This window comes from Primulina huaijiensis, chromosome 7 (genome assembly GCF_012295235.1).
Source record: "Primulina huaijiensis isolate GDHJ02 chromosome 7, ASM1229523v2, whole genome shotgun sequence".
NCBI lineage: Eukaryota > Viridiplantae > Streptophyta > Magnoliopsida > Lamiales > Gesneriaceae > Primulina > Primulina huaijiensis.
The window spans coordinates 3,347,602-3,375,429 of NC_133312.1; the positions used below are offsets into that span (position 1 = coordinate 3,347,602).

Below are 27,828 nucleotides of genomic sequence, written 5' to 3' on the forward strand. Positions count from 1 at the left end.
AACCTAACAATTCTCTCACTTGAAGACTTGATTTCAATCATGTCTTCACACCATCATTGCAGCAGCTCATATCTCCTCATTTATTCTTGCAGTCCAACTGAAGTTGAACACAATNGTAAAAATCCAGCCGATATGCTCACGAAGACGGTAACCATTGACAAACTGAAATTGTGTTCAACTTCAGTTGGACTGCAAGAATAAATGAGGAGATATGAGCTGCTGCAATGATGGTGTGAAGACATGATTGAAATCAAGTCTTCAAGTGAGAGAATTGTTAGGTTTGATTATTTAATAGAGTGGGGCCCACGTATTAAATAAAATAATATAAACCTTCATCCCACATCGGAGAATTTTAAAAAACTGAAAGAAGGAATCAGTTATAAATAGAGCTCAATTCTTCAGTTATTGTATCCCAAAATTAAAAGCTTTTTAGATTTGATAAATAGAGAGTGCATAGAAAAAAAGAATGTATTTTTTTCTTGAGTGCGGGAATTCTCTTGTGTGAGTTAGAGAAATTATTTTCTCGGTATACTCGGGTTGGGAGTGTGAGAAATATTGAGTGTATTGATGTATACACTTGTTGTAATATTTCTTCCAGTTATAAAAGTTGCAGTGCTCCGTGGACGTAGCCTATATTGGGTGAATCACGTAAATCTTTGTGTTTTTGTTGATTATTTTATTTCGCAAGTTTTGGGTACTATTATCATCTTGATCGGCATGCTTCGGTGTAATTCCCCATCAAGAGGCTAGAAACTATTTTATTTGGGGACAATTAACATAGCATCTTCCAGCTAAAACCCTAAACTCCTCACCGATTCACAGTTAATTTGAAGACATGAAGGAGCGAAATGAGGAACCCAACAACAGAGAACTGTATGCGTTGCTTCACGTTTCACCCGAAGCATCTGACGAAGAAATCAGAAGGGCTTATCGTCAATGGGCTCAAGTTTATCATCCTGACAAATACCAAGCTTCCCAAGTACAGAACAGCTCACTCTTTTTTATTTGAAAATATCGATTGTTTCCTCATATTTAGTGTGATATTTAGTTAGATTGTATCATTGATTTTGTTAGACGAACTCGATTATTTGTTTTAACGGATGACAATGTATTATGTTAGTGTTAGAATGTTATAACGGTTAGATTTTCGTCAAGTTTGGGAAAAGTTGTTAATCACGCTTCAGAATTGGTTATCGGAAGGTAATTTTATTAAAGGTAGGAATGATGTTAAACACTTGGTGCCTAGAACTATGTTTGAGCTTCTGATGAAATTACCTTGATTCTTAGTTTGAATTTTTGAGGTGGGAATTATGTACAGTTCAAGTTCGAGAATAAGAATTTCTTAACAATTGATTTGTGCTAAGAGGGTCAGAGGGTGTAAACTTATACGAGGTGCAAATATGAATTTTTTTCACTGGGAAGAAAATGCCTAGGTGCATAAAGGCACTCTGGCTTTTATCAATGAAGTGGAAGGAACTAATAACCTAGGTATGCTCCTAATCTAACTAAACCTTGAAATGTGATCAAGACAGTGGATTGAATCACTTGGATGGGTTTTTCCTTAATACCTACAATCTTTGACTTTAGCAATAAAAAAAACTCGTGGATGTACAGGAGACAATGGTAGAAACATATACTCATTAGATGAACCAGGATTTTCACATCAATAAGACAATTTTAATTACCTTTAAAACAAGAATTTTGATAAGATGATTTAAAAGGAAAAAAGTGGTACGCCGTTACAGGAATACGCCAAGATGTCATCTCCTAGGCGCGTACCTTTTGCGTGCTTGGCAACTATTTCCTAAACCAACAAAATTCCTTGAAACTCATGATCAGTTCTTTTCACTGAATAATGTGCCAGATATGTAATATCATTTATTTGTTTAACCTGATCAAGCCTTTTGTTTTTGCTGTGCATCAATATATACTCTGCTTAATTGTTTTTCAGATGAAGGAAATTGCTACGGAGAACTTTCAACGAATATGTGAAGCTTACGAGATTTTAACTGATGAAAATAAAAGGTTGATATACGATATATATGGAATGGAGGGATTGACGTCTGGCCTTGAACTTGGCCCTAAACTTAACAAAGTTGAGGAGATCAAGGAAGAGCTTGAGAGGCTGAAGCGTCAGAGAGATCACGAAAGGGTCTCTGCACATGTACGAACATCTGGCTCTATCCTGGCTAATTTGTCATTGCCCGAATTTTTAGATGGTGATGGCATTATGAAAGGGTACAACCTGTGTTCTCTAAATCCTCCTTGGCTTTCAATTTAAATGTTATGATGTTTTGTTTTGGCTAGCTTGTTTTCAGGAAACTTTTACCTTGCATGAACTATAATGCATAGTGTGACATGCAGCCTATAATAAAATACTGTCACTCTGGTGCTGTTCTTCCTTTCTTCATAAATGGCCAAGCTGTTCTACAAATTGGGCATTTGCATGACCGATGATTTTCTCTCCTTAATCATGTGCCTATGTGGTCTCTCAAATTCAGATGTTCTGTCATCTAACTGTTCTTTTGATCATTTGGCTTAAAAACCCTAAGATTCAATAGCTTAACTTTATCTGCAAGTTTTAACTGCATGAAAAAATTTTGCTTAAAAAAATTAAACATGGAAACAGCCTCGTGTTTATATCCAGTCTTAGTTACATTCTCAGCTGGAGATTCTAACTACACATTCCTTTCATTATCTTTCTTTTTTCTCACCCTTTGTTAATGCTCATGTTGAATGTCAGGATGGCTATGGCTAGTGAAGTTCAATCTCAAATATCCAAGTCTAATTCTATTGCTATTGGTGGAAATTTGGCGGTTAAAGGATATTCTGGGGGTGGTGGTGCCACAGCTGTCTTTAGGCATCAATTATCTCCTGTTTCTTCTGTAGAACTAATGGGATCCTTAGGTTTGCAATCACTATTAGGAATTCAAACTTCACGGTGGGGTTGTCTTTGCCCAATAGGTATATTGTATCTTCTTAGGTGAAAGTATTTTCACTCACTAACTTGTACTTTATTTATTTTTTTGCAGCCAGTTGTCTATTCACTCTACAGCAACAGCGGGTGTTACCATGTCTCTGAAAGATGGCTCATTGAATCTATCTAACACCTGGACCCGTCAAATGTCAGAGACAACAAATGGAAATGTTAGAATTTTCTGTATTACTTTGTTATTCCTTCAATGCAGCGATAAATATGCATTAGTGCTTGTGGTCTTTCAGGAACTTGTGATAATTCTTGGGATTGAAAGATCTTTAGTTGATTATATTAGTTTTATTGTGAATAAATATTCTAATGCATTGTATTTGTGGTTGCATTTGTAAATATATGTTCTGCTATAATTTTTAATCTGAAATGAAAAATGAGAATTTTCTCTTATTATCCAATTCTCTTGTCATTGGGTCACATGATCGATAATCGATATTGACCTGATTGTTGGCCTTTCAAAGGCTCCTGCTTCTGCTGTGTCGGCTTTCATCTCCTTCTTCTTATTAAACAAATTTAATAATGTAGAATGTGAACATGGGTCACATTATCGATATTGACCTGATTGTTGGCCTTTCTAAGGCGCCTGCTTCTGGTGTGTCGACTTTCAACAAAAGAATTAATGTTAGGTCCATAAGTTCAAGAGGAGCGCTCAAACCTAAAAGATTAGTCCATCAGTTGGGAGATCCACTCCACAATTTCTTATGGAGTCGAGATAGAACCAACACAACTTGTTCTTTCATGCAATGCATGAGAACGGAGCTGTATTTTGTTTACCTCTGTCGTATTTTGTTTGGTCAATGTCCAATGAATTTTTCAAACAATACCAACTATTTTTAACCTTAAAATTTATTCCTCTCCCACTTTACAAGTAACTCCTTTCTGTCCCTTTTTTGTCTCACAGATTCAACTTGCTTTAGGTTCTGAGTCTTCCATTGGTGTTGGATGGCGAAAGAAGGCTGAAAAAATGTCTGCTTCCGGAGAGCTTAAGGTAGCATTGCTTTTAAATTTCAATTGTTTGTTTTTGTTTTCAATTTATATATTTCTAAGAAGGTAATACATATTTCTTAATCAATTAAAAAGTCGTACTGCATTATTTGCATCCAGTTTTTCCTTATTGATATAGAAGAGGCAATTTCATGATCCCTTCATTTTATATGTGATTTCATCGTATGCTCTACCAACATTATTATTGATTAAAATAAATGAGCGCCGCTTCATTCTTATTATAACACTTATCTCACTATCCGATCCTGTAGCTTGGCGCAAGCTCATTTGGTGCAACTGCTCAATACACTCACCGCTTTTCCTCAAAGTCACATGGACGCATTGCAGGCACAGTGGGAAGGTGTCTTTTACTTTTGTTTGTTTGAACTCTCGAATGTTTGATGCTATTTCATGGTTATTTCCATTGTTCTCTCTCTCGATAAGTGCACAAACTTGCAATTCTTGATGGTCGAAGACTTTGGCACTAATACCAGTTGTAGTATCGAGTCTTTATTGTTTTACAATGTGTTATAGCTTGTAGTAATGTTGCAATTCAATATTTTTAAAACAGTACAATGTCCCAAACATCATCTTCCGGCCCTTACCAATAAGGGCAATTATTGCTCCCAATAATAATAAATAAATATTGTTGCTTCTTTCTTAACCACATTACAGATACACAGTTAATAGATTGTCATTTGTCCAGCAAGTGCTATAATGTATGTAGTGATATTTCCCATAAATAAATTTCAACGCCTCTTCGAGCTAGAAACTATATTAAGTTCACAATGAATTTATTCATTTTTGTTCTCGTTTTTAATTAGTATTTAGACATTCGGAATAAATCTTGTCACAGTTTTTTTTGAATTAAATGTTGTTTCAGAGACTCCATTCTTATGCTGAAGTTTGTACCAGCTCTGTAAATCAAACTTTTGTTATCCTCTATATGTTTGCAGTGGTGCACTTGCATTTGAAATTGGAGGCGGAAGAAAGATATCTAAGTTCAGTACCATTCGAATGCTGTATTCTATTGGAATTCAGGTATCCATATGACTAGCATACATTTCAGTTAAATTTTGTTGTTTTAAGGTGTAGCCAACCTTTTCTTTTTGGCATTAAAGATGCCGGAAATTTGCATGGACTGTTATTAAAGATGACTGGCAGCATACATTTCAGTTTTGTTTACACTTTTTTGGAATATTTTTCTAGCTTACATAACTACTTTGAGCAAAATTTTCCCACCATCACTTATTCTTAGTTTTTACATCCATAGGGAATTCTTTGGAAATTTGAATTGCATCGTGGAGGACAAAAGCTGATTGTTCCTGTAAGTGCTTTCTCAAACAGTTATTAATCTATAAATTACTCAATTTTTAATTATTGTTGTTTACCTAATTTCTGGTCTCTCTTTGTGGTTTAGACTCTAATTCTTTTGGTTTCTACATAAGCTCGTGCACTTTCAAGAAGAAATAGAGATTTACTGTGACTCTTGTGGAACGTAAACATGAAAGAGAAATAGGGATGCTATTTTATTTGGCCCAGTGTGTCATTTTTTAGTTCTTTCTCAGATCAAGTGACTCCGAGACATGCTAACTTGATTATCTACATAAAAGAGCAATCAAAACGTGAACTTTTTAATCATCTGAGTGACCTCTATTATTTGTTGGTATCATCCACAAACGTGTCTCATGGAATTTAATTATGTACCATTGCTTGCAGATATTGCTGTCCGATGATTTGAATCTGCTCTTTGCCGCTGGAGCATTCGTATTTCCAGTTTCGTTGTATTTTACGCTGAAGGTTAGCTTAGCCAGTGGATTGATGTGAAACTAGCCAATTTTGTCCGAGCATTTGTAGCTGAGATTTTCTGTCAACTCTTCTAGCTGTTCTCCCAACTTCTTAAGCTACTTATCAATAGCTAGGTTAAACCATATCTTTGTTGAGAAGTGAATCTCAGCATCCATGGTTTGTTTGATTTTGTTCTTGGAATTTGTGGTTGCAATATGCTAACATATGTAATCGACCTCTGCATGGTAAAGACACTTTTTTCTTTTGTGAAGAGACATTGGGATGTCTTTAAACATGTTTAATTACTATTAAGGTCATGTTGTGTGCTATCGTTGTCATGGTGTCATGCCTGCAAGCATATTTTGGATGTGATGACCAGTTTTAACATATATTTTGCATGTTTATTGTCCTTTAGTCTGTTGATTTAAATTTTACGTGAACATCTCGATCATATTTCCTTTATGGATATTTAGTTCTTTACTTGTCTAGTTGGATTATATAAATGCTTGTTGATAATGTCCGTTTTTTCAGAACTTTGTTCTCAAACCTTATTATCTTAGAAGGGAAAAGGAGAAGGCTTTGGAGAATGTTGAGAAGACTCGAAGCCAGGTACGTTATTGTTGTTTTTTGTTGGTAAATGCTGCAGAAAGTATTAAGTTATCTGCTATTTACAATTTAAAAATCATGTATCCTTGCAATTCAAGAGCCATTGAGAGACCGAAGTTTGTGTTGCACACTCTAGCGAGGTCTTGTGGTGGCTAGGGTAAGGGAACAGTTAGTTCTCAGTATGGTCTCTCTTTTGGTAGCACAAAACAAATTGGTTTAGTTGTATGATTCTTTGATCAATTCAATTGGAACTTGTAAAGCTTACTTCGGTAGTGGAGTCGTGTATCTTATTGCTTGTTTTGTTTTAACTGAGCACTGATTTGTCTTTGCGGGAGCTTTTAGCCTTCTCCCTCCATATCTTATTTCAATCGCAGCTATGTTGTCTGACATTTGTTTTCTGTTATGGTTTTCTTGCCGCAGGTTCAAGAGGCAAGAGCTGCTGCTCAGAAAGCTCAACAGCTGTTACAAAATGTGGCTGATAGGAAAAGAAACAAGCAGTTAGAAAGGGACGGATTGGTTGTTAGAAAGGCATTTTATGGAAATCGTAAAGCCATGTTTGATAGGCATAAATTGGAAGAAACAGAAGATGAAATGGCTTCACAAATCATAAACGTCACAGTACCTCTAAATTTTCTTGTTAATGATTCTGGGCAACTCAAGGTTGGTCATGTGTGTGTGTGCTTATGTTTGCGCACAACGTGTATGTGCCTCTCTCTCTATATATATTTATGTTGCATGTGACTGTTGACCGGTGATTAAATATGATATATATTCTATGCAGTCATGCCCACTCTTCAAAATGAAATTTCCCTTCTTCTAAGAGCTAAATCGATGGCACTCGGGATCCTTCCCTAAACTAAAGTCTCACATGTTGACCAGTGATTAAATATGATATATATTCTATACAGTCTTGTTTTACTCAAAATGATTTGAAGTTTCAATTTGCCTCATCGGTGCAAGTATGGACAGTACCATAGCATATTCGTCATGTAAAACAAACTTTTAACACACTAAATATTTATTACCTGCCAAACAAATGGAGTGGCATCTCATGTTGCAATATTTAGTTATTTTGCTCTGTAATCCTCAAGATCTCTGATTCCTTATCTATTATTATATTCTTTTCTTTTAACTAGAACTAGTGGTTAAAATTGTGGACGTTGAGTGTGTTTTTTTGGGTTTGGTACTGTTTGTGCAGCTTCACGAAGGTGTGAAAAAATCGGGAATAATGGGCTTTTGTGATCCCTGTCCGGGAGAACCTAAGCTGTTGTATGTGGAGTATACATATGGTGTCAGCAGATACGAGGTAGTTGTCTCAACTTATCAGTTATACTTAATATCTGGGGTATTTGATACTTAAATCTGCATCTGATTTCAACAGGTCGTTGTAGATGATTATGAGGAGTTACTAATACCCCAGGAAAGGCACAAAGTTTAAATGTCTACACACATTCTAAACAGATCTTTTGAGTTCTTTTCTTTTGTATTTTTTTGTGGGTAGGGGATAAATCTATTTTGAATGTGAAAGTAATAAGGTTTACAGGAAATTAACTGACCCCTAATCACAAGAAGTTCTGGATTTGAATCATACAACTATTCTTTTTCTTACATGATGATACTCATCGGTGGCATCTTTGTAACCATGAAACACATTTTGAAGTTTATTGGTCATCTATGAAGCTTTACCTTGTAAAACGAATTGTTTTGCGAACTTGAACTTTATTTTTAGTGTATTTGTATGGATCAAAGGCCTCAACACGGGCTCAAAACGTAGATTCATCTTTCTTATATTGCCATGGATGCCAATTTTTTACGTTGACCACAGCAATTATCAATTTTTAACTTGTGCTATAATATTGGGATCCAACACGGTGTATTGTCCCTGATAGGGTGATCTTATTGTTCATCAATAGTGTCAGGTTCTTGTAGTATGCATATTGCTGAGATTGTGCCAGACGCTGATGGTTGTAGCGGGGTCAACAAAGTTTAGTCTAAATCTGATGTCCGATAATCCTGCAGTACGATCATCTCCATGTTACCAAATCACTTATTCACTACATTTTCACTAGCCCTCGATCCAAAAAGTAAACATAACGTGTGAGGCTGGCAAAATTAGTTCCAATATCTGGTTTCATAACAAAACGAGTGCCTCCCAGTAACACAAATGGAACTCTATATCAAGAAATTGATTCTCTATTGTCCCTAAAACATGTGATTTAGAGAAAATGACTCTACAAGATTAGTTTCTTGGAAAAAGCAGATATAAGAAGCCTTGAGTTGTTTATGAGAGTACTTTTCACTTGGGAGTTACAAAAAGAAACCATATGGAGCTCTTATATGACCCACCAGGTGTGCCACCCTTCATCGGGTTGGGGTTCCAACCATCCAAAGAGTATCACTAAATTGTTAGCGGATGAGTAATACTCTAATCCATTCAGATTATCCATGTATCCAATCTATAATTTATTTGTGTAACTTTGTTTTCCCTTTTTATCTTTTATAATCCTTTCAACCATAATTAATTAATTAAAAAAAAAAAAAACAACAACAACCCATATCTTTGATTCTTAATCCTCAATTTTCTCTGCTCCAGTTCTCCACACCCTTCCCATCACCCTGCCGCTAGCTCTCACCGCCACCATCGTCGATTTAGTTAACTTTGGAGTGGGGAAGGCTCGCTTACAGGATGAAAGTGGGTGAAACCACTTAAGCCAAATGTCCGTCTCATTTATATGTTTTTTAAATTACATCTGGAAAGTTGTAGTGGATGAAAATGAGCGAATTAAGTATTTTTTTTTATTAACTATTAGTTGATTTTTATTTATTTAATTCGTTTAGACAACGTTTATAAAAAAATCTAATTAAGATAATAAATATATTTTAATTATTAATTAGAAAATTCTCATAGTGAACCAAAATAAACGAACTATTTTATTAAAAAACTGATTTGAATCGAAGTAAAACAATTCATATATATCATATTATATATTTTTACCGAATCGATGGATGAATACTAAGTTCACTTTCAATTAGTGCCGGAACGCCACCAGCCTACAACTCACTAGGATTAGAGGAGCCAAACTTATAATATATCAACGTGACATTATGATTTTATACCATATGCATTAATATTTATTAGGGTTATTCTATTTTTTTTGGAGTATTATAATAATAATATTATAATATCAAGTATATCTATATATGAAAAACGATGTAAATCAGATATTGTCATTTCTATTGATTTTAAAATTATGGATTTTATAAATACTTAAACAAAAGTTATCGACAAAAACTTGTGTTAGACGGTTTCACGGGTCGTATATTATGAGACAGATATCTTATTTGGGTCATCCATGAAAAAATATTACTTTTTATGCTAAGAATATTATTTTTTATTGTCAATATCGGTAGGATTGACCCGTCTCACAAGAGACCTACCGAAAGTTACCATCCTCAGATTTGGATAATATTTAATTTTTAAATTCCTAAAATATAATCCCCAAATTTGCAGAAATATCATCTATTTATTGAAGTATTTTATTTTTTAACATCGATCAACTATTTAAAAAAAATGATATTCTCATATATATTTCAAATAGACATGAGTAAATCATTTTCTAAAAACCAGAGGTAACGAGTTTATTTAACCAATTTCTCCTCTGTTTACTTGCCTTGCTTGTAGGGGTGAGTATTCGGTTAATTCGGTTACCGACCGAACCGAATTAGCAATAATCGAACCGAACCGAACCGAAATATTTAGCCATAAACGAATCGACCGAATTAATTTTCATAACCGATGAAAATCGAACCGAATTAAAATCGGTTAATTCGGTTTTTAAAAAAAATTTGTGATTTAATTATAATTATATATGTAATTTTTTTTGAACACTACCGTCGACGCAAATGCATAAAAACATGAAATCACACATCACAAATTTGAATTATGATTTGAATTAGGGAAATCTGANGTTAACCGATTTCAAAATTTTGAAAACCGTAACCGAATCGAATTAATCGATATAACCGATATTTTTTAAATTTAAAAACCGAATTTTCGAAATAACCGAACCGAATTTCCGAATTAAATCGATTCGATCGATTAATTCGATTTATCCGAAATATTGCTCAACCCACCTTGCCCGTGCCTCTCGTAGAAATGGTGAAAATGGAATGATCAGAGCACTGGAGAATATTGGAGGAATGGCGGCACCCGTTACTGCATCTTGTGTCTTTTGCCAAATCTCCACTTCTTCCACCTCCGCCACGCTCCTTCATCAGGTCTAGTTTTTTTTTTTTGCCTTTTCCCCACCAACTCGGTGCAATTTCTTGTATAAATTTTGTAATACACCCGTCTGTATCGATTGATGTAGGATGGTAAAGTTGTTGCTTTTCAAGACATTAATCCTTCTGCGTTCAGGTTTCTCCCGATTCACTCTCCCAGTTTTTGTTTTGCTTATTTTTCTCATTTAGTCCAGAAATCTCAATTTTTGTGCTATATTTGTCTCGTTAATTATTTTTATTCTTTCCTCTTCCTTTTTCATTCATTATTGAGATTGATCATGGTATGTGATCGATGTCCGACACCTGCTAAATGAGCCTCTTTTGAAGCGAGAAATTATCGCTCCTCTTTTATGGTTTTGAAATTTGAATCCGTTTGAATAATTCTAGGGATTGAGGCTCCGCAGTGCTTCTTTTATCACACTGTGTAGCCTGTGGAACGAAATTGAGCTAACTGGCTAAAACTCCCAAGGACGCTTTAAGATTTATCTGAGCTGTTTTGGACTCAACTTCTTGTGGAGCGTTATGAGCACTAACAATTACCTCCTAAATGTCTTTTGTGTAATGTTGCGATGCCTTAATTTTTAGGGCCCTTAATCGAATTGCCTAACACTCGATGAAAATACGGAAATTCTGAATTTTCAATTGGAATACATTGGAGAAATCTGCGGGGTTTTGTTGAATATGGTTTCCACGATGATGATTTTGTAGGTGTGGAAATTAAATAACGTAGAAGCTAATCACAGGCATAAAATAAACGATAAATGACCTACTTGACCCAAAGAAGTGATTACAATTGATCTTAATCGAGTGCCTACTTATGAAATTTAGCATGTTGTCTGTTGTTTTCTTCTGCTATTTTCATTGAACAAGTTACATTGTATTGTGCTTAACATTTAAGTGCCTATATTTAAGTCCAAAAAAAATTCTTCCAGTACAGTTAAAGCTAATTTGAGAGCATTCCTAAGTATTTCCGAGTGAAAAACTATCGATCCTAAGAGGGGGTGAATTAGTTATTTAAAAAATTGCATTGCTCTTGGCATAGTTAAACATGCATCGACAACTTGCAATTGATGTGATAAAATTGTACCTAATATAAAATGATGATAATACATAGAGCAATAGTTCAAATACATGACAGCAGATATACATTATGTAAGGCCGATGAAAAAGCTTGACTCATTGAAGAAACTCGGTCCGCATAATGTGTTTGAAACTTGTGTCTCCTAAGTGCATTGAACAAACGTTATTGGCGAATAAAACAAGCACTTGAAGGGGACAACAACATATATAGTGATTCAGCAGAACATGCGCCTAACATATTCCAAGCCTACTATACGAGGCTTTTCACCTCAGGACTTTATCAACCACGCATCCCACTTGGTCATTGGTATGAAAGGATAGTAATCATTTTGGCCTTATGGACTCAACCTTCAATATTTTTTTACTGTAAACCAGAGCCTTTTGTATAAGCTCAAGTCTGAACCATGTAAATCATCCAACTTTAGGGTATTGGAGAAGCCATTTCGAATGATCCATTAATAATTAATTATTGAGCGATGCACTCTCGTTTATAAGGTTTATGAATAAATGTATTCAATTGTATGCCTTCAGAAGAAAATAAAACAATCTATAGTATGATTGGAAAATGAAATGGATAGCTTTTTCTTCCTAGGTGTATTTGGAAGAACTTAAAACAAAAATGAGTGAATGTGTATCACTCAAAGTAGTTGTTTTTGTTGATTAACGATTACAGCTGCACAAGTTCAGCAACTTATTTGATGTCCAAAATTTTGCATTTAATAAACTTTGCTCTGCTGCTAGTCGATGCCTGGAAATTGCTTAACTTCACTGACATGAAAAATGAACATCATTTCATATTATTCAAGTTTCACTTGTGCAACAACTTATTTGATGTCCAAATTTTTTCATTTAATAAACTTAGCTCTGCTAGTCAATGTGCTGGAAATTACTTAAGTTCATTAATATGAAAAATGAAAATCATTTCCATATTATTCAAGTTTCAGCGTTAGTTCTGACTTTATCAACTATATTATTGTTATGTGGTATTAACAACATATTGTTTCTACTTTGAATTCTTTTAATTTTGTTTTTTTGAATTTTTTTATAGCATACGAAAAATTAACTTTACACGGTCATCAAAATTCAACTGATACTTTCCATGAAAGAGAGGCATTATCTTCAGCTCTGATCATTCTGAAATCGAAGCAAATGGGAATACAATAGCGTTTTTATTTCATTTCTTGTGTGCACTTTGTTCCTTCTTTTAATGTCAATAATTTTTACGCGAACACATTATTTTCTCGTAGGCATTATTTGGTGATTCCAATTGAGCACATACCAACCGTCAAAGACCTTCAAAGAAGATCTGAAGACTTTTCATTAGGTAGCTACCATATAATTGGCATTTCTTCTTTAGGCACTATGCTATATCCGAGTAATTTCTTATTTCATGTGGCTGAATTCTACATTTACCTTTTTGTTAGTCAGTCACATGTTGACTGTGGGACAAAGTCTATTGCAAAGAGATGCACCTTATGCAGAGAAATATAGGTATGTTTCTTTGAAGACAAAAGTTGGATATTTAGTCATTTTTGTGTAAAATACCATTGCATTGTGAAATTCTAATTATCCAGTATCTCTTAAAGTTGTGCCTGTAAGTTGTAATAGTGGGTTTAGAACTACTCTACCTTATCATGGCGGATAAATGTTATTTTCCATATATAGCATAATGTCACAGGCTTAACGCTTCTAAGTACACGCGTGACTTTTGCCCTTTGACTACGCCACTGCGAGTACTAGCAAAACAATCTTGGAGAGTGATTAGGGTGGTTAAGGTTATGTGTATGCACAAATAACTTGGAAAATTTCTAGAGATAATGGATCCGTTTGGATTGGACTTTAAAAACATTTTTAGTGTTTTATAAGGAAAAAAATTTAATGTGTGTGTGTTTGGACAAGTTGTTTTCAAAAAAGATTGCAAAAAATTCACATTTGTTTGATAAATTTCCTCTCAGATTTGGATTTCACCAGCCTCCATTTAATAGCGTCAATCATCTGCATCTCCATTGCTTTGCACTTCCATTTGCACCCAGGTGAGATGTTTGATCCGCTATAACATTATAAAACAAGTATTTTGGTCATATATCTTCTTTTATAAGTTTCATTCTAATCCTGGTAAGTTTTAAATACTCTATTTGATGTTAAAATTCAAAAACAGATGGAAAAGAATAAAATACTCGTCCTTAGGACCGATTGGTGGATTCATCGAAGTTGAGAAGTTGCTGGAAAGGATAAAACCTAAATTGTCCCTCTAAGTCATTGATTTCGTTTACTTCAATTGATTTGCTTTGGCTTAAATGTAGCACCCAGTTACTATGCTTTTGTGTGTAAATTTGTGGGACCATTGAGATAGTTTATTGAAGAATCCATAAGCCGAAGAGTGGAAGAGGATAGCTTGGATGCACCCAAAATTTACTCCTTTTTCCTGTGACAGAAATGTCCTTGTCAGTTTATCCAAACTCTGATATTTGAATTTGTGAAGATTTCATTGAAAGAAAGTAGTATTGTATTCGAGGATGATCAAGTATCCCAATCTGTGTACGTGTGTGTGGCTGCCGATCAGTTCTTTTCTACTGTTGGGATGAATAAATAGTATGGGCAAGATTTTAGTTTCAAATACAACAAGCCCGATTAAATACGGTGGCTAACCGGATGAAATTCGTAAACAAAACTCCAAATTTCTATCATAATTTCAAACATTTAATTTTAGTTTTGAAATATAGTATATACCAATGTTAATTATTTTCTTTATTTATTTTTGCTAAAATCTTAAATATTTTTTTATACATATATGATGAAATCTTAATTTATGAGTACCGTAAGGGGGTAAGAGCTTTTGGTTGCCATGTCACTCATTATCCGAGGTGGAAAAGAACACCAAAAAAGAAGAAGAATACATTTCTAATTTTTTTAAAATTTCCCAACATGCCCCTAAATGGTATTAGCCCAAAAAAGCCCTTCAATTCCTTTTGTGTTTTTTTGNTATATTTGTCCTTATGGCACACCAAAAAACATTAGTTTTCTAACAGGTACTTCCGATCTTATATCCTTCCCCATAAATCAAAATGTCTCGATCTCGAAAGTGTCTTTATAAGAATGCCCTTTGACGTCAATAAATTTGATAGTTCTTTGCCAAAAATTACCAAATATTCTTAGGACATAAATTTTAATTATAAATGCACACAATATATTGGATATTTTACCATTCCATTTTTTTCAAAAAAGAAATTGATATTTACTATTCTTTTAGAAGGACCAAGATGGTCTCACCCAAAAAAAAAAGGACCATTTATTATTTTTTTTAAAGAACCATTGATTTGAAACAAAATATAAAATAGAATAGATACACCTAGGTATGTGTGCATGTTATTATGTAGTGCAATTTTCTTTTCTTTTCTTTTCTTTTTAAATTTTATGTTTTGGTACTCCAAAATAAAAAAGTACGCATACAATTGGACGGTTGTCGGAAGCTTTACTGAAACTTTAAAGAATGTTTGTATTTTATTTTATTTTTTGGTTGGCCTTGATTTTTCAAGTTAGGGAGGGGTGCAAGTACTTGATTACCTTATTCACTACATAACAAAAACAATCACAATTATAATAATAATAATAATAATAATAATAATAATAATAATTATTATTATTATTATTATATTAGTATTAGTATTAGTATTAGTATTAGTATTAGTATTATTGGGAGCACTGAGGATAAGATAAAGCGTTGCCGGTTTAGTATATATGCAATGATTGGGGGATTATTGTAGGGTCCATAATTAATTGCCCTACTTGAAATTTAGAAGTTGAAACCGAAAGTCTCCTACTACAATTGTTTGACAAATGACAATTCTTTATTACATAATTCAATTATCAACCATAAATATGTCTATTTTTTTTTTTGGGATATGTTAATAATAATTTATCTTATATCAGAATATTGTCCCAATATATATAGAATATATGTAATAATCTAACATACATTTAAATGAAGTTTATAATTTTATGGTTGGTAAGGTTGACATATATAGATAGGATACCATTTATTTTCTCAGAAACGGTTGAAATTGAGACAGTTAAGAAAATATTCTTGATAAAACTTTTTTAAATAGAATTATCATACCGAGGGTTACTTTTTTTAAAAAAAAAAAAAAAAAATTTCTTATTAGATCTTTTGTGTTACTGTTTCGTGAGTCTATATTTATAAGACGGATCGACTCGATTTATATCTATCATGAAACGTAAGATTTTTGACATATAAATTAATATTTTTCATGAGTTGAATCGGTTAGAAACTATCCAACAAAATTGATAGGTGAGACGTTTTATGATTCCAAATTATATCGTTGAAATTTGTATACGTGGCTCTTCTACGGTACCTTCTGGAGCCACTGAAACATCTTTTTCATGGTTAAAGTTAGTGATTATTGAGATAGACTTTGAGTCCCTCGAAGCTTTGGAAAAACAATGGCATGGCAAATTTGCGACCATGTCTCCATTTGAACACTTCCATGCATATTTCATACACGGATACACCCATACCTTGAAAGAGCTCCAAATTTTGTATCCTTTAATATTTTTGTCATGTTTTGGCAACACTTTGGACATCTTGTTTTTCGAGGATTTTTGTCGCTTTTTTGCGATAAAAGTTTTTGGGATGATGTTTTACTTTTTTTTTATTTATTATTATTATATGCAATTGTGTAAATAATATAAGTTCAGTTGCAATTAATGTTGATCAAATTTTGGATTTGAAAAGGGATAGATGAGAAGCATCCCACCCGTGAAAAAAATTAAGAGAAAAGTAGATGATTGAATCAAATTTCACAAAAACTCACGTGATATGATCAACGAATTAATTTTGTGAAACATATAGCTTATTAAAAAGATGAATGACATGGCATGGATTGTTAGCTATCGACAAAATATGATTCTAATTGGATTCGAACAAGGAAAATTTTAATAAAAAAGACGAGATTAAAAAAAAAAGGAAAAAGAAAAGCAGAGCCTTTATGATTAGGAAATGTATAAATTAGAGTTCGGAAGCAAATTTTAAATTTTTAACATCAACCAGCTTTTGAATATTGAATTCGAATTATCTTAGTTTGTTAGCGTATTTTTTTTATGCTTTTTGATGGCATAATTTTGCTTTGAGTAGGTATCTTGTGAGACGGTCTCACGAATCTTTATCTGTGAGACGGATCAATCCTACCGATATTCACAATAAAAAGTAATACTTTAACACAAAAAGTACTTTTTTTTTATGATGACCCAAACAATGTTTTTGGGTTTGTGCGATTTTTTTTATTGAAAAACAAATAATTATTTAATTAATTAAAATTTTAGGTGAAAAGTAGCGTGCGAAAATGTGAACGACCGAGAAAGATCGGCCCATGTATGGTGGGCCTAACAATCTTGGCCCTACCTAAAGCGAAAGGTACGTCTACTTAGAATCTTATCTCGGTGAGATGTCCTAAAATTCTTAAAATTTTCTAATTTAGTTTTCAAATTAATATTATCATATAAAGAAACAAGCCATAAATTCCAAAAATTAAATTTTTTTTTTTAAAAAATTATATAAAGACATAATTTAAATGAACATTGTTTCTAAAATAATTTGTAATTTTGACATGAATTTTGTGCTTTTTTCTCTCTAATATCGCTTTGGGTAAATATAGTGCTGTAAATAGTAATATTCGCCTTTGCACAAATTACTCCCTTTCGTTATATTCCTTAAATAAAACATTTTCCTCAAGATTTGCTGCCATTTCCAAAGCACCAGCTGTCCATTTCTTTGTCTTCACATGCATGTATCGACTTTTCCTATCATTTCAATCTTTTTGTCCACATACATCCAATTAATTACAAATCTCTCAAGAAATTATTGAATTTGTGGATACTTGAATAATATCATGATGAAACCAGAATTTTATGAAAAATATAAATTGAAATATAGTGACATAAACATTTCTAATAAATAAATAAATGGGTTTTTTTTATATATATTTATTTATGAACTTAAACTTTAAATTAATATTATATATTTTCAAAGAATCGATTTTTAAGAAAATTAAATTATGGTTTGAATTATATTTTCTGCTTTATTTTATGGTACAAAACATCTAGAATTCCTCTAAAATGAATTGGATATTCATGAAGGCATACAGCTCACAACTGGTTGACCTTGGAAAGTTGACCTTTATTACTGTTGCGACGCCCCGGTGAGTCTTCAAGTCAATATTATATATAAATTATTTGAATACATGTCATTTATGTGAAGTCTATTTTTGATGTTTTGTATAAGATAATCAGTCGTCATACCACTGTAAAATAAAAAAAAATTGATAAACCTCAAATTTCTTGTTATAAGGTGATATGGTTGACAAATCATTTTATACAAAATAAAAAGCAGGAGTATATATATATATATGGTCTCACAGGTCGTATTTTGTGAGACATGTCTCTTATTTGGATCAGCCATGAAAAAATATTAATTTTTATGTTAAAAATATTATTTTTTATTGTGAATATCAGTAAAATTGATTCATCTCACAGATAAAGATTCGTGATAATGCCTAGACCAGTTATTATTATTATTATTTGTTTGGTGCAAGCGTACGGTTTTTGCTTGTAGTTGTGGATTCGGTTCATCCGCTTCAGACGGAAACACGATTCTTAAATGCCTTTTCATGATTACTCTTTCCATTTATTTATTTGATGTGTGACATACGAAAACTGATTACAATATTCTTTTGTCATCCATAAATAAAAACTATAACAAATTTTCATGAACAAATCTCATCAAACATTTAACACGCATGTATATATAGATATGTATATATTTTATGTATATAATAAAGTATAAGTAAATCTCATATGACATTATTTTACGGATTTATACATGTGAGACGGGTTGATCAGATCTATATTTATAAAAAAAATTAATATTTTTTATATAAAAATAATAATTTTCGTGAACCAGATCAGTTTGAAGATCCGAATCATAAAATCAATACATGATATTATCTCAAATTTTTTTAATAAATTGCTTCAACTAATGTTTTTAACCTTTTATAGTTAACCCAAGTGTTAGAAAGCTATGAACCAATTTTCCAACAGTTGTCTTATTATTATTATTATTAAATGTGAATATTAAAGTGTGATATCTAAATAAAAATAAATAAATAAAGTATTCATTTAAGGGAATTTAGAAAGATAAAATAAGAGACTTTTAACCCTATTTAGGTAATAAATGTCTTTGGTTTAGTAGGCAAAGAGTGCAGCAATTACTTTCTTATAGAGACCAAACCTAGTTGGCTAGCATCCCAAATAAATATCAATATCATGGCCAAAATTATATTCATTGTGTCGATGATTTTAAAATATATATCGTTGGATAATATGTATCTTAAATATGAAAAATTAAATTATAAGCGATCAGTAATTTTAAATTTTATATGATAAATTAATAAACCAATTTTAAATTTTTTAATCATAATTTGTCAAGAACTGCTTTTTTTTTTTCAAAACAAAAAAACAAAGCGAACGAATATCCAATTTCAAAAAAATAAAATATAAAAAGTGAACGAATATCCCTTCGAAAAGTTGTACGAATATATGCAAATTTTTGTTGTGTTGTTAAGTAATGCAGGTGAGAAATTAAAGGACGAAATTGACAATAATTTGTAAAAATAAATTCAAATAAAAAAGCTTATTGTATAAAACTGGCAGTAGCCTCCAAAAATATATATAATTTAATTTTAAAAAGGAATTGTATGATTAGTTTTTGGCATGTCACAAATCGTGGAGCAGAATTTCACAAATGTCATTTCTTGTAGTTATTTCCCAATTTTTCCAATAATAAAACAGTGACAAGTGTTGTTTTGCTATTTTATTATTATTATTATTATTATTATTATTATTGTCCACACAACATTTTCCCTTTAGATTGATTGGCTCTCTCTTTTGTTATTAAAATTTTAATAATAAATATGTAAATATATCTGAATTTTAATTCGAAAATACTTTAAGTAAAAAAATAAGAGTAGGTCTCTTGTGAGACGTTTTCACGAATTTTTATATATGAGACGAGTCAACCATACCGATATTCACAATAAAAAGTAATATTTTTAGCATAAAAGTAATACTTTTCATGGATGACCCAAATAAGAGATCTGTCTCACAAAATACGACTCGTGAGACCGTCTCACACAAATTTTTGCCAAAAAAACAATCATTTAACTATATTTTCTCAAATCAATTTAAGCGTGAATGTGAAAACTTTTATTTCTAAAAAACATATTGAGGAACAATAATTATTCATGATAGATAGAGTAATCGAAACATGGCGTTTTGGTTTATGTATAATTAAAAAACTTGAGTTCACACCGTTACCACTATCAGTAATTTCTTACAAAACGACAAACGTTTATTCCTAAAGTTAGTATCAAAGCCAATATTACAATGAGTACAATTATTGAAAAGAAAATTATTTAATACAAAAATTGATCATACTGGATAGATTAATTGAAACGTGTCTTAAAAAGTTTGAGTTACACCGTAAATGACGAATCGACATGATCATATAAAGAGAATGGTGTCCTATCACTATTTATTGTCAAACATAGGGCGTTTATTTTTAAAAATAGAAGCTACAATGAATATGTTGGGGAATAATTTCCTCTCTTTATTACATTCCTACAATTTCGAATTATGCCTATACTAATTGCTGTGATTTTTTTTGTTAAACAACAAAACTCAAGCCGGTAAATGAATCGAATTTGTTTTATCAACACATTTTTATCTATTTAATTAAATTTTAAAACCACACTTCAAGCCCGCAAACCTGGACTATTACAATCAAATTCTTAGTTATTTGAATATGATTTATGCCTGCCACAATAAGATGATGGAAGGTAAACAAGAAAATTGAAGTCCACTTTTTTAAAAAAATAATGATAAAAGTACCACAAATATATCATTACAGCGATATTTACAACCATTATATCGCGAGATTTTATATTCAATATACAATGAGATTTTGACAAATTGAATTTTTACATTGAATTTTTTGTATTGTATAAATATGAATATACATATAACGTAATAAACCTGGCCTCCAATTCCCCGTCCCCACTTTAAAACCACCCTACTCACTCTCTCCCTCTCTCTCAGTGCTGAATACATATACCTAACTTCAAACCCAAACAACTGCACCATTTCCTTTCAATGGCTTCTCCTCTTTTCTTACTTGTCATCATCACTTTTTTCTCCAGCTCCGAAATCTCTCCCAGCTACTCTGTTCTAGTTCTTCCTTTATCCCATTCCATCTCCGATACACAATTCAACACCACCCACCTACTACTCAAGTCCTCCGCCGCCCGCTCTGCCACCCGTTTCCGCCGCCATCGCCAAGTGTCGCTGCCACTCTCACCCGGCAGCGACTACACCCTGTCTCTCTCTGTTGGCTCCCAAACCATCTCCCTCTACATGGACACCGGCAGCGATGTCGTCTGGCTCCCCTGCCACCCTTTTGAATGCATACTCTGCGAAGGTAAGTACTCCCGCTCTTCCATCACCAATCCCGGCCCGCTTAACCTTACCTCTGCAACTCCCGTCGGATGCAAATCCACCGCCTGCTCCGCCGTCCACTCCGCCGTCCCTTCTTCCGACCTTTGCGCCATGGCCAAGTGCCCCCTCGAAACCATTGAAATCAGCGACTGCAAATCTTTCCACTGTCCCCCTTTTTACTACGCTTATGGGGACGGGAGCTTCGTCGCCAAGCTTTATGAAGATACCTTTTCCATCCCCAAGTCGAGACCTCCCCTGAAGTTGCCCAAGTTCACTTTCGGCTGCGCAAATAGCGCTCTTGGTGAGCCTATAGGTGTTGCTGGATTCGGACGTGGCGTGCTCTCTTTGCCTGCTCAGCTTGCCAACAAGTCGCCTGATATTGGCAACTACTTTTCTTACTGCCTCGTATCACATGGCTTCGACCCCACCCGCGTCCACCGACCTAGCCCACTGGTTCTGGGTCGATACGAGGAAAAGAGCAGGAACGCTCTTACACAAAGTCTCGTTCTTTACAGCTACACGCCAATGTTGGACAATCCGAAACACCCCTATTTTTACTGCGTTGGATTGGAGTCACTATCCATAGGAAAAAGAAGAATTCAAGCTCCGAGGAGTCTGAAAAGAGTTGATGGGAGAGGCAATGGGGGAATGGTGGTGGATTCGGGCACCACTTTCACTATGCTGCCTAAAATGTTCTACAACTCGGTGGTCAGTGAATTCGCCAATCAACTCGGGTCGGCCCACCGGAGGGCGAGTCAGGTCGAGGAACGGACCGGACTTAGCCCGTGTTTTTACGGGAACCATGGGGAGAAATTCTTGAGAAATGTGCCTGAGCTGGCATTCCATTTTGTGGCCAATTCAACTGTGGCGATGCCGAGAAAGAATTACTTCTACGAATTCTTTGATGGTGATGCAAAGCGGAAGGTGGGCTGTCTGATGTTTATGGACGGCGGAGATGAGGCGGATTCCGACGGTGGGCCGGCGGGGCTGCTGGGAAACTATCAGCAGCAGGGGTTTGAGGTGGCGTATGATTTGGAAGAGAAGCGGGTGGGATTTGCGAGGCGGAAGTGCGCGTCTTTGTGGGATACTTTGAATTAGAAATTGTTAATACTTTAGCGGGATCATAATAAAAAAAATTGTAAATTTTTTTAATGATTAATGAAATGATGTGTAAATTCAATTTATTTGTCTGATTTTATAGATATTATAATCTATTAAAAAATTTATATTACCGTCTCACAAATTAATTATATGGTAAAGATATTTGATCTGATTTAATTCATAAAAAAATATTATTTTATACGAATTAGATCGACTCATCTAATAAATTTAAATGGTAAATCGTAATCATAAATACAGACTTACTCATAATCTATTTTGTCTCATTTGTTTGATCAAGTATTGATCATGGGTCTATTTACTCACAAAATGTTTTATGCATATTTCCATTGAATCGTTCAAATTTTTGAACGTGTGTGATAAAGTTACTCTTAGAAAAAATTAACGGACATTTTTACAATTACTATAAAATATTTCTGAAAATAGGCACAAAATCAAAAATCAAATAATTATAAGTAATTCTATTATGTCAAGCAAATGATAGAATTGGATACAATTTCATATTATATTCAGATCGATGTCATATTATTAAATCACAAAAACTTTTAAATAAATAGACAGAAGATCTTAAAAAATAATTACATAAATAGAGAAATGTGTCGTTTCTTTTTTTAAAATAAAATACTCCCTGTACCTAATATTTTTAAGTTATAAAATTATGAAACTTAATAACTTTTTTATCCTTATTTATATTTTAAGAAATTATAATCTTGAATTAAATTTAATCAAAATTATTATATTTAATTGAACGCGCGTGGAGAAAAGGACAAAACACGCCGCACGTAGGTGTTGTACAATACTTGAACTACTGGCGGAAAGAGTCTGCTCATATCCAGCTGTATGCCAACTTGCACACGTACGCGTCCCCCATTTCCGGCACGTGTCATGAGACGGCAGCAATGCACGTAAAACATTATTTAAAATTATTCGACTCGAAAAAATTACTTTGATACATAGTTCCGATTATATATATATATATATATATATATATATACACACACACACATACGATTATTTTCAGAAAACCGATAATGATGATAAAAAAAATTGATCATGGATGTGGTATTTATAAATTTTAAAAATTTTCAATTATTTAAGCTGATCTTATGATAAGCCCAAAAATCTGTTAATTAATTTAACCCACAAATATTTAACTTTAGGCAAAAAAAAAATTTGTGAGACGGTCCCACGGATCGTATTTTGTGAGACAGATCTCTTATTTGGGTCATTCATGAAAAAATATTACTTTTTATGCTAAGAATATTACTTTTATTGTGAATATCGATAGGATTGACCCGTCTCATAGATAAAAATTCGTGAGACCGTCTCACAAAATACTTACTCTTAACTTTAAACTTTTAATTCTACCCTAAATACATGCAGGTAGGATGTAATGATATGAGAATGAAATGAACATTCTATTTTTTTATCACAAAAACCTATCATGTGTTAATTTTGTGAAATTAATCTTCAACCCTATCAAACACATGTGTATTGGATTAACCCGTCTCATGAAAATAGATTTGTAACATGAGACCGAACACATTTAGGGTGGATGATGGCGAGGTTTTGTTAGGATCAGTTAGAGACTTAGCTTAAAGATTGGGTTAGAAACCGATGAAGTTATTGTCGATCTATAATGATTATTCGAGTAACTTTATAGAAAAGTGCTGAAATAAAGTGAGCAGATGTGACGAATATTTTGGCTAAAATGACAACAAAATTTGTAAATCGATAAAAGATGTGTGTGTCTCAGCGCAAAATCAAAACGAGAGAAGTAGCTGCAAGGTGAGCAATTCTTGATACAATTTAGTTGCTATGATGTGATGTGGTTCTGCTTATTTGAGCTGGTTGTGGAGGTGTGGAGTGTGAGCAATGATATAGACGATTCTCTGCTTCAGAGGTTGGACGTTTTATGTTGAATCAAGAAATTTGGTACATTACATAATGTTGATTGTGATGATTGACATTCTTTGTGCACTCTTTTTTCATTTTTTTAGGATTTAAATTTTTTTTAAATATCAGCCTCTTCCAATTATCATATTTGATTTTATCAAGGTTTCGTGACGTTGTGTGGAATTTGGAAATGCTGACGTAGTTTGTTCACATTAAATTTTTGAGTAAGTCTTTTGTGAGACGGTATCACGAATCTTTATCTGTGAGACAGGTCAACCCTACCGATATTCATAATAAAATGTAATATTCTTAACATAAAAAATAATATTTTTCATGGATGACCCAAATAAGAGATCTGTCTCACAAAATACTACCAGTAAAACCGTCTCACACAAGTTTTTGTCAAAATTTTTTTGTCCTTTTGAGTCAACAACTATATTGGGCATGGGCATTGCATTCGTTTGTCGTTTGGTGGCTTTGAATAGATGAATATTCAATATTGATTTCTGATTTATCAATTATTTTTGCTTCCATCAAAACTTCGCTATCTTTTCAGTTTTTAAGTTGAACTACATCATAAAAGTTTAATTTTAAAAATAGTATTTTGTATTAAATATTATATAATATTGCCTTTAATATTTTAAAAATCTTAAAATGTCCTTCATACAATCTTTTTACATCTCAATTAATTATAACTTTTAGTGAAATAAAAATTCTAAACTAAGTAATTCATTTCTAAATATTAATTTTTCATATTAAATTCATTTTATTTTTCTTCTAGATTTTAATTATTCAAGCACTAACATCCAAATGCTCACTATTAATCAATTTTGCTAAATAAGATATTTAAATTATATGTGTAACAAACGACCATTCAAATTTTATGAAATCGAAATATTTGAAAAATTATTAAAATAAACAAATTATATTACACTATTTGATTGCTTAAAAAAAAAATTTCTTTCCACGTAACTTTGTTGATGCCAGTTGTTTAAAAAAAAATTTCACAAATAATTATCAGATAAGCTAAGCTTTAAAATAAAATTTATTTTTTATGCATTATCAACACAAGAAGATTTCTAGCTAATATTTTACTTGCTCATCAATTTTTTTAAGGAAAATTTCAGATTTTACTTTTACATGTTTTATTTATTTTAATATTTAATCGTTATTTACCTAATTTGTATTATTAATTCTAGGTACTGAAAAATAGAAAATAAAATAAAAACAAGATTATTAAAAGTATTTATTATACAAAACAACACACAAAAAACATATAATACATGAGCCTTGCGAATGAAGGGAGGGCTCAGTCGACACACACTTGAATCGCATCTTTCCTTTCTTCTCCGGTGAGTTTGGGCACCACCACCTTCAACACCCCATTCTTCATCTCCGCCTTTACGCCATCCAGCTTGTACATATTCCAAGGCAGATCCATTCTTCTGTAGTATCGTCTCCTATGTTCATTCCCATCCTCTGAGACTTTGCTGCCTTCCCCTTTGATCACCAATGTGTTCTGCTCCACCCACACCTTCACTTGCTCCTTGTCCAGCCCCGGCATGTCGACCCGAAGGTAAAGGGAAGCGTCGTCCTCCCACGAGTCAATCCATCCCGCTCCATCGAAACCCGAATCGAAGGGGTTCCCCATGAACCGATCCATCATGTTCAACATTTGGCTCAAGCCTCTTATCGTAGAGAATGGATTGAAGATATCTAAAATGGACACAAGATTATTATAGTTGAAACCTAAATAATAAATTCATTGCACATGGTGGGAAAAGAAACTTACCTGAGAAAGATTCACCGCGACGACCAACTGAAGAGCCTGAGCGCCTATCAACGTCAACCCGCCTATTCTCGTTGGCATGAGGAGTCACGTCAGTTTCAGTGCTCAGATAGAATTTGCCGTGCACGGCGGTGGGAGCAACCGATGATGCTCGCAGTAATCTGGCCAAGTGAACAGGGACACCGCCGGCGGCTTTTCGGAGCACGAGTGATGAAGCCATTACAAAAGGCTTGTTAAAATTTGCTCAGAAAATGAAGAAATTTGGGTATTTTGGTGATGAAGTTTGGAATAAAAATGGTGAGACGGTCGTGCTTATAAAGTGAGGTGGGAAGGATAACTCAAGAAGAATCTATCATTCTCGGGAAAGTTCTCAAGCGTTCTACATAGCTTCTAGAAGATTGAGGACTTTTTCCCCCCAAAATATATGTATTTACAATTCTTTTGTAATTTATTAAATTAAATAAATCAATATTATGAATAAAAATAATCATTTGAAAAGAAATAAACTCTTTTAAAATTCACTATAATATATTTTTGAAGAAAAAATATTATAATTATTATTTTACAATAATGTGTTACGATATTTAAAAAAATGTTGAGAAATCAACACTCTAATTAAACTGTTTGTCAATATATTTACGAAAAATTTGTAAATTTTTTTTGACCTAAATTAGTTTGAGTAAGTATCCTATGAGATGATCTCACATGTCTATATTCATGGGACAAGTTGACTCGGTCCATGTCTTAAGTTAATAATAATAATAATAATAATAATAATAATTTTGACATAAAACAATATTTTTTTATGAATCGGATCGAGTAGGATATATGCCTCACAAATTGATTCATGAGACGATATCATAAGAGTTTTTGTAAGTTAATTTAATATTAGTTTATTAATAAGAATAAATACTTACATTTGAGTTGTGAATTTTAAATCTACTCAAATATAGAGTCATTTCAAATTCATCTTTCAAATATCCCTCAATCTAAATCATTCAATCCAAATCCAAACGCAATCCATTGTAAAGTGAAAAAGTATAACGGTAGATACATTCTTTCAAGTTTGAGTAAAGCCATCAGAAAAAAAAAGTTTGATGTTCATCATCATTTTAGTGACTATTATAGGTATTACTTTGATGTTTACCAATATTAATCATAGTTTTATTGATTTTTTAAATCTTAATTTAATTAGGTGTACCAAATACCCAAAACAGCTAAAAGCTTTTGGTTTTCGTGTCATGTTTAGAGATGATAATAGCATAGGTCTTGGATAAATTTGGCTGATCCCAGAACCCATTTCACTGTGAAAAGAATTGATCGGACTCGTCTCATCTCGTCTCGTCCCACCCAAAAACTCGGTGGGTCTAATCCAAATTGGGCTCGCAACCCTGTTAAACGTTAGTACATTTTTAAAGTAGTTATGCTTTTGCATAAAATTTCATTTAATTTGATTGACATGGAAATGAGTTCTTTTGTTTTCCATTTTGCTATAGTTCTTTTTGTGCTTGATCTTCAACTTTACACAAAGTTAATATCCTCAAAATCATTCCCCACTTGGATAGCAGAAGAAACTGAGTTTATTTGAATTGAATTAAAATATTATTTGTATTTGAATCACTTGATTTGGAATATAGCCTACATGTTTTATTTGAAAATTTACTAACGAATCACACGAACGCGCGCACATATTTTATAACCGATGTATCTATTTATAACTTGTTGAAATATA

The 27,828-nt window shown here is 32.9% G+C and overlaps 4 protein-coding genes and 2 long non-coding RNA genes across 6 annotated transcripts; 4 read left to right on the forward strand and 2 right to left on the reverse strand.

The window, feature by feature from the left end:
- The first annotated feature begins 745 nt into the window (after positions 1 to 745).
- Positions 746 to 8,123, forward strand: LOC140981550 (chaperone protein dnaJ 13-like). Its single transcript, XM_073447983.1, has 13 exons — positions 746 to 979; positions 1,952 to 2,238; positions 2,744 to 2,941; positions 3,033 to 3,147; positions 3,891 to 3,977; positions 4,246 to 4,334; positions 4,930 to 5,014; positions 5,247 to 5,300; positions 5,693 to 5,773; positions 6,293 to 6,370; positions 6,788 to 7,027; positions 7,566 to 7,673; positions 7,749 to 8,123. The coding sequence occupies exons 1-13, from the start codon at positions 836 to 838 to the stop codon at positions 7,803 to 7,805; spliced, it is 1,623 nt and encodes a 540-aa protein (XP_073304084.1). The 5' UTR covers positions 746 to 835; the 3' UTR covers positions 7,806 to 8,123.
- LOC140981551 (uncharacterized) lies at positions 7,066 to 7,485 on the forward strand. Its single transcript, XR_012176100.1, has 2 exons — positions 7,066 to 7,118; positions 7,247 to 7,485. It is a non-coding gene; the product is annotated as an uncharacterized lncRNA (long non-coding RNA).
- Positions 8,124 to 10,486: 2,363 nt separating the features above from the next.
- LOC140980088 (bifunctional adenosine 5'-phosphosulfate phosphorylase/adenylylsulfatase HINT4) lies at positions 10,487 to 14,248 on the forward strand. Its single transcript, XM_073445762.1, has 6 exons — positions 10,487 to 10,645; positions 10,738 to 10,784; positions 12,976 to 13,052; positions 13,153 to 13,219; positions 13,684 to 13,761; positions 13,887 to 14,248. Exons 1-6 carry the CDS (start codon positions 10,538 to 10,540, stop codon positions 13,981 to 13,983), a joined length of 474 nt encoding a protein of 157 aa, XP_073301863.1. The 5' UTR covers positions 10,487 to 10,537; the 3' UTR covers positions 13,984 to 14,248.
- Positions 10,808 to 12,969, reverse strand: LOC140980089 (uncharacterized). Its single transcript, XR_012175876.1, has 2 exons — positions 11,189 to 12,969; positions 10,808 to 11,154 (listed from the first exon to the last, which is right to left on the reverse strand). It is a non-coding gene; the product is annotated as an uncharacterized lncRNA (long non-coding RNA).
- A 6,619-nt stretch (positions 14,249 to 20,867) lies between the features above and the next one.
- Positions 20,868 to 22,476, forward strand: LOC140980164 (probable aspartyl protease At4g16563). The gene has a single exon (XM_073445870.1). The coding sequence runs from the start codon at positions 20,951 to 20,953 to the stop codon at positions 22,388 to 22,390; it is 1,440 nt and encodes a 479-aa protein (XP_073301971.1). The 5' UTR covers positions 20,868 to 20,950; the 3' UTR covers positions 22,391 to 22,476.
- Positions 22,477 to 25,535: 3,059 nt separating this feature from the next.
- LOC140981360 (heat shock 22 kDa protein, mitochondrial-like) lies at positions 25,536 to 26,437 on the reverse strand. Its single transcript, XM_073447742.1, has 2 exons — positions 26,100 to 26,437; positions 25,536 to 26,023 (listed from the first exon to the last, which is right to left on the reverse strand). Exons 1-2 carry the CDS (start codon positions 26,314 to 26,316, stop codon positions 25,617 to 25,619), a joined length of 624 nt encoding a protein of 207 aa, XP_073303843.1. The 5' UTR covers positions 26,317 to 26,437; the 3' UTR covers positions 25,536 to 25,616.
- Between the last annotated feature and the right edge of the window lie 1,391 nt (positions 26,438 to 27,828).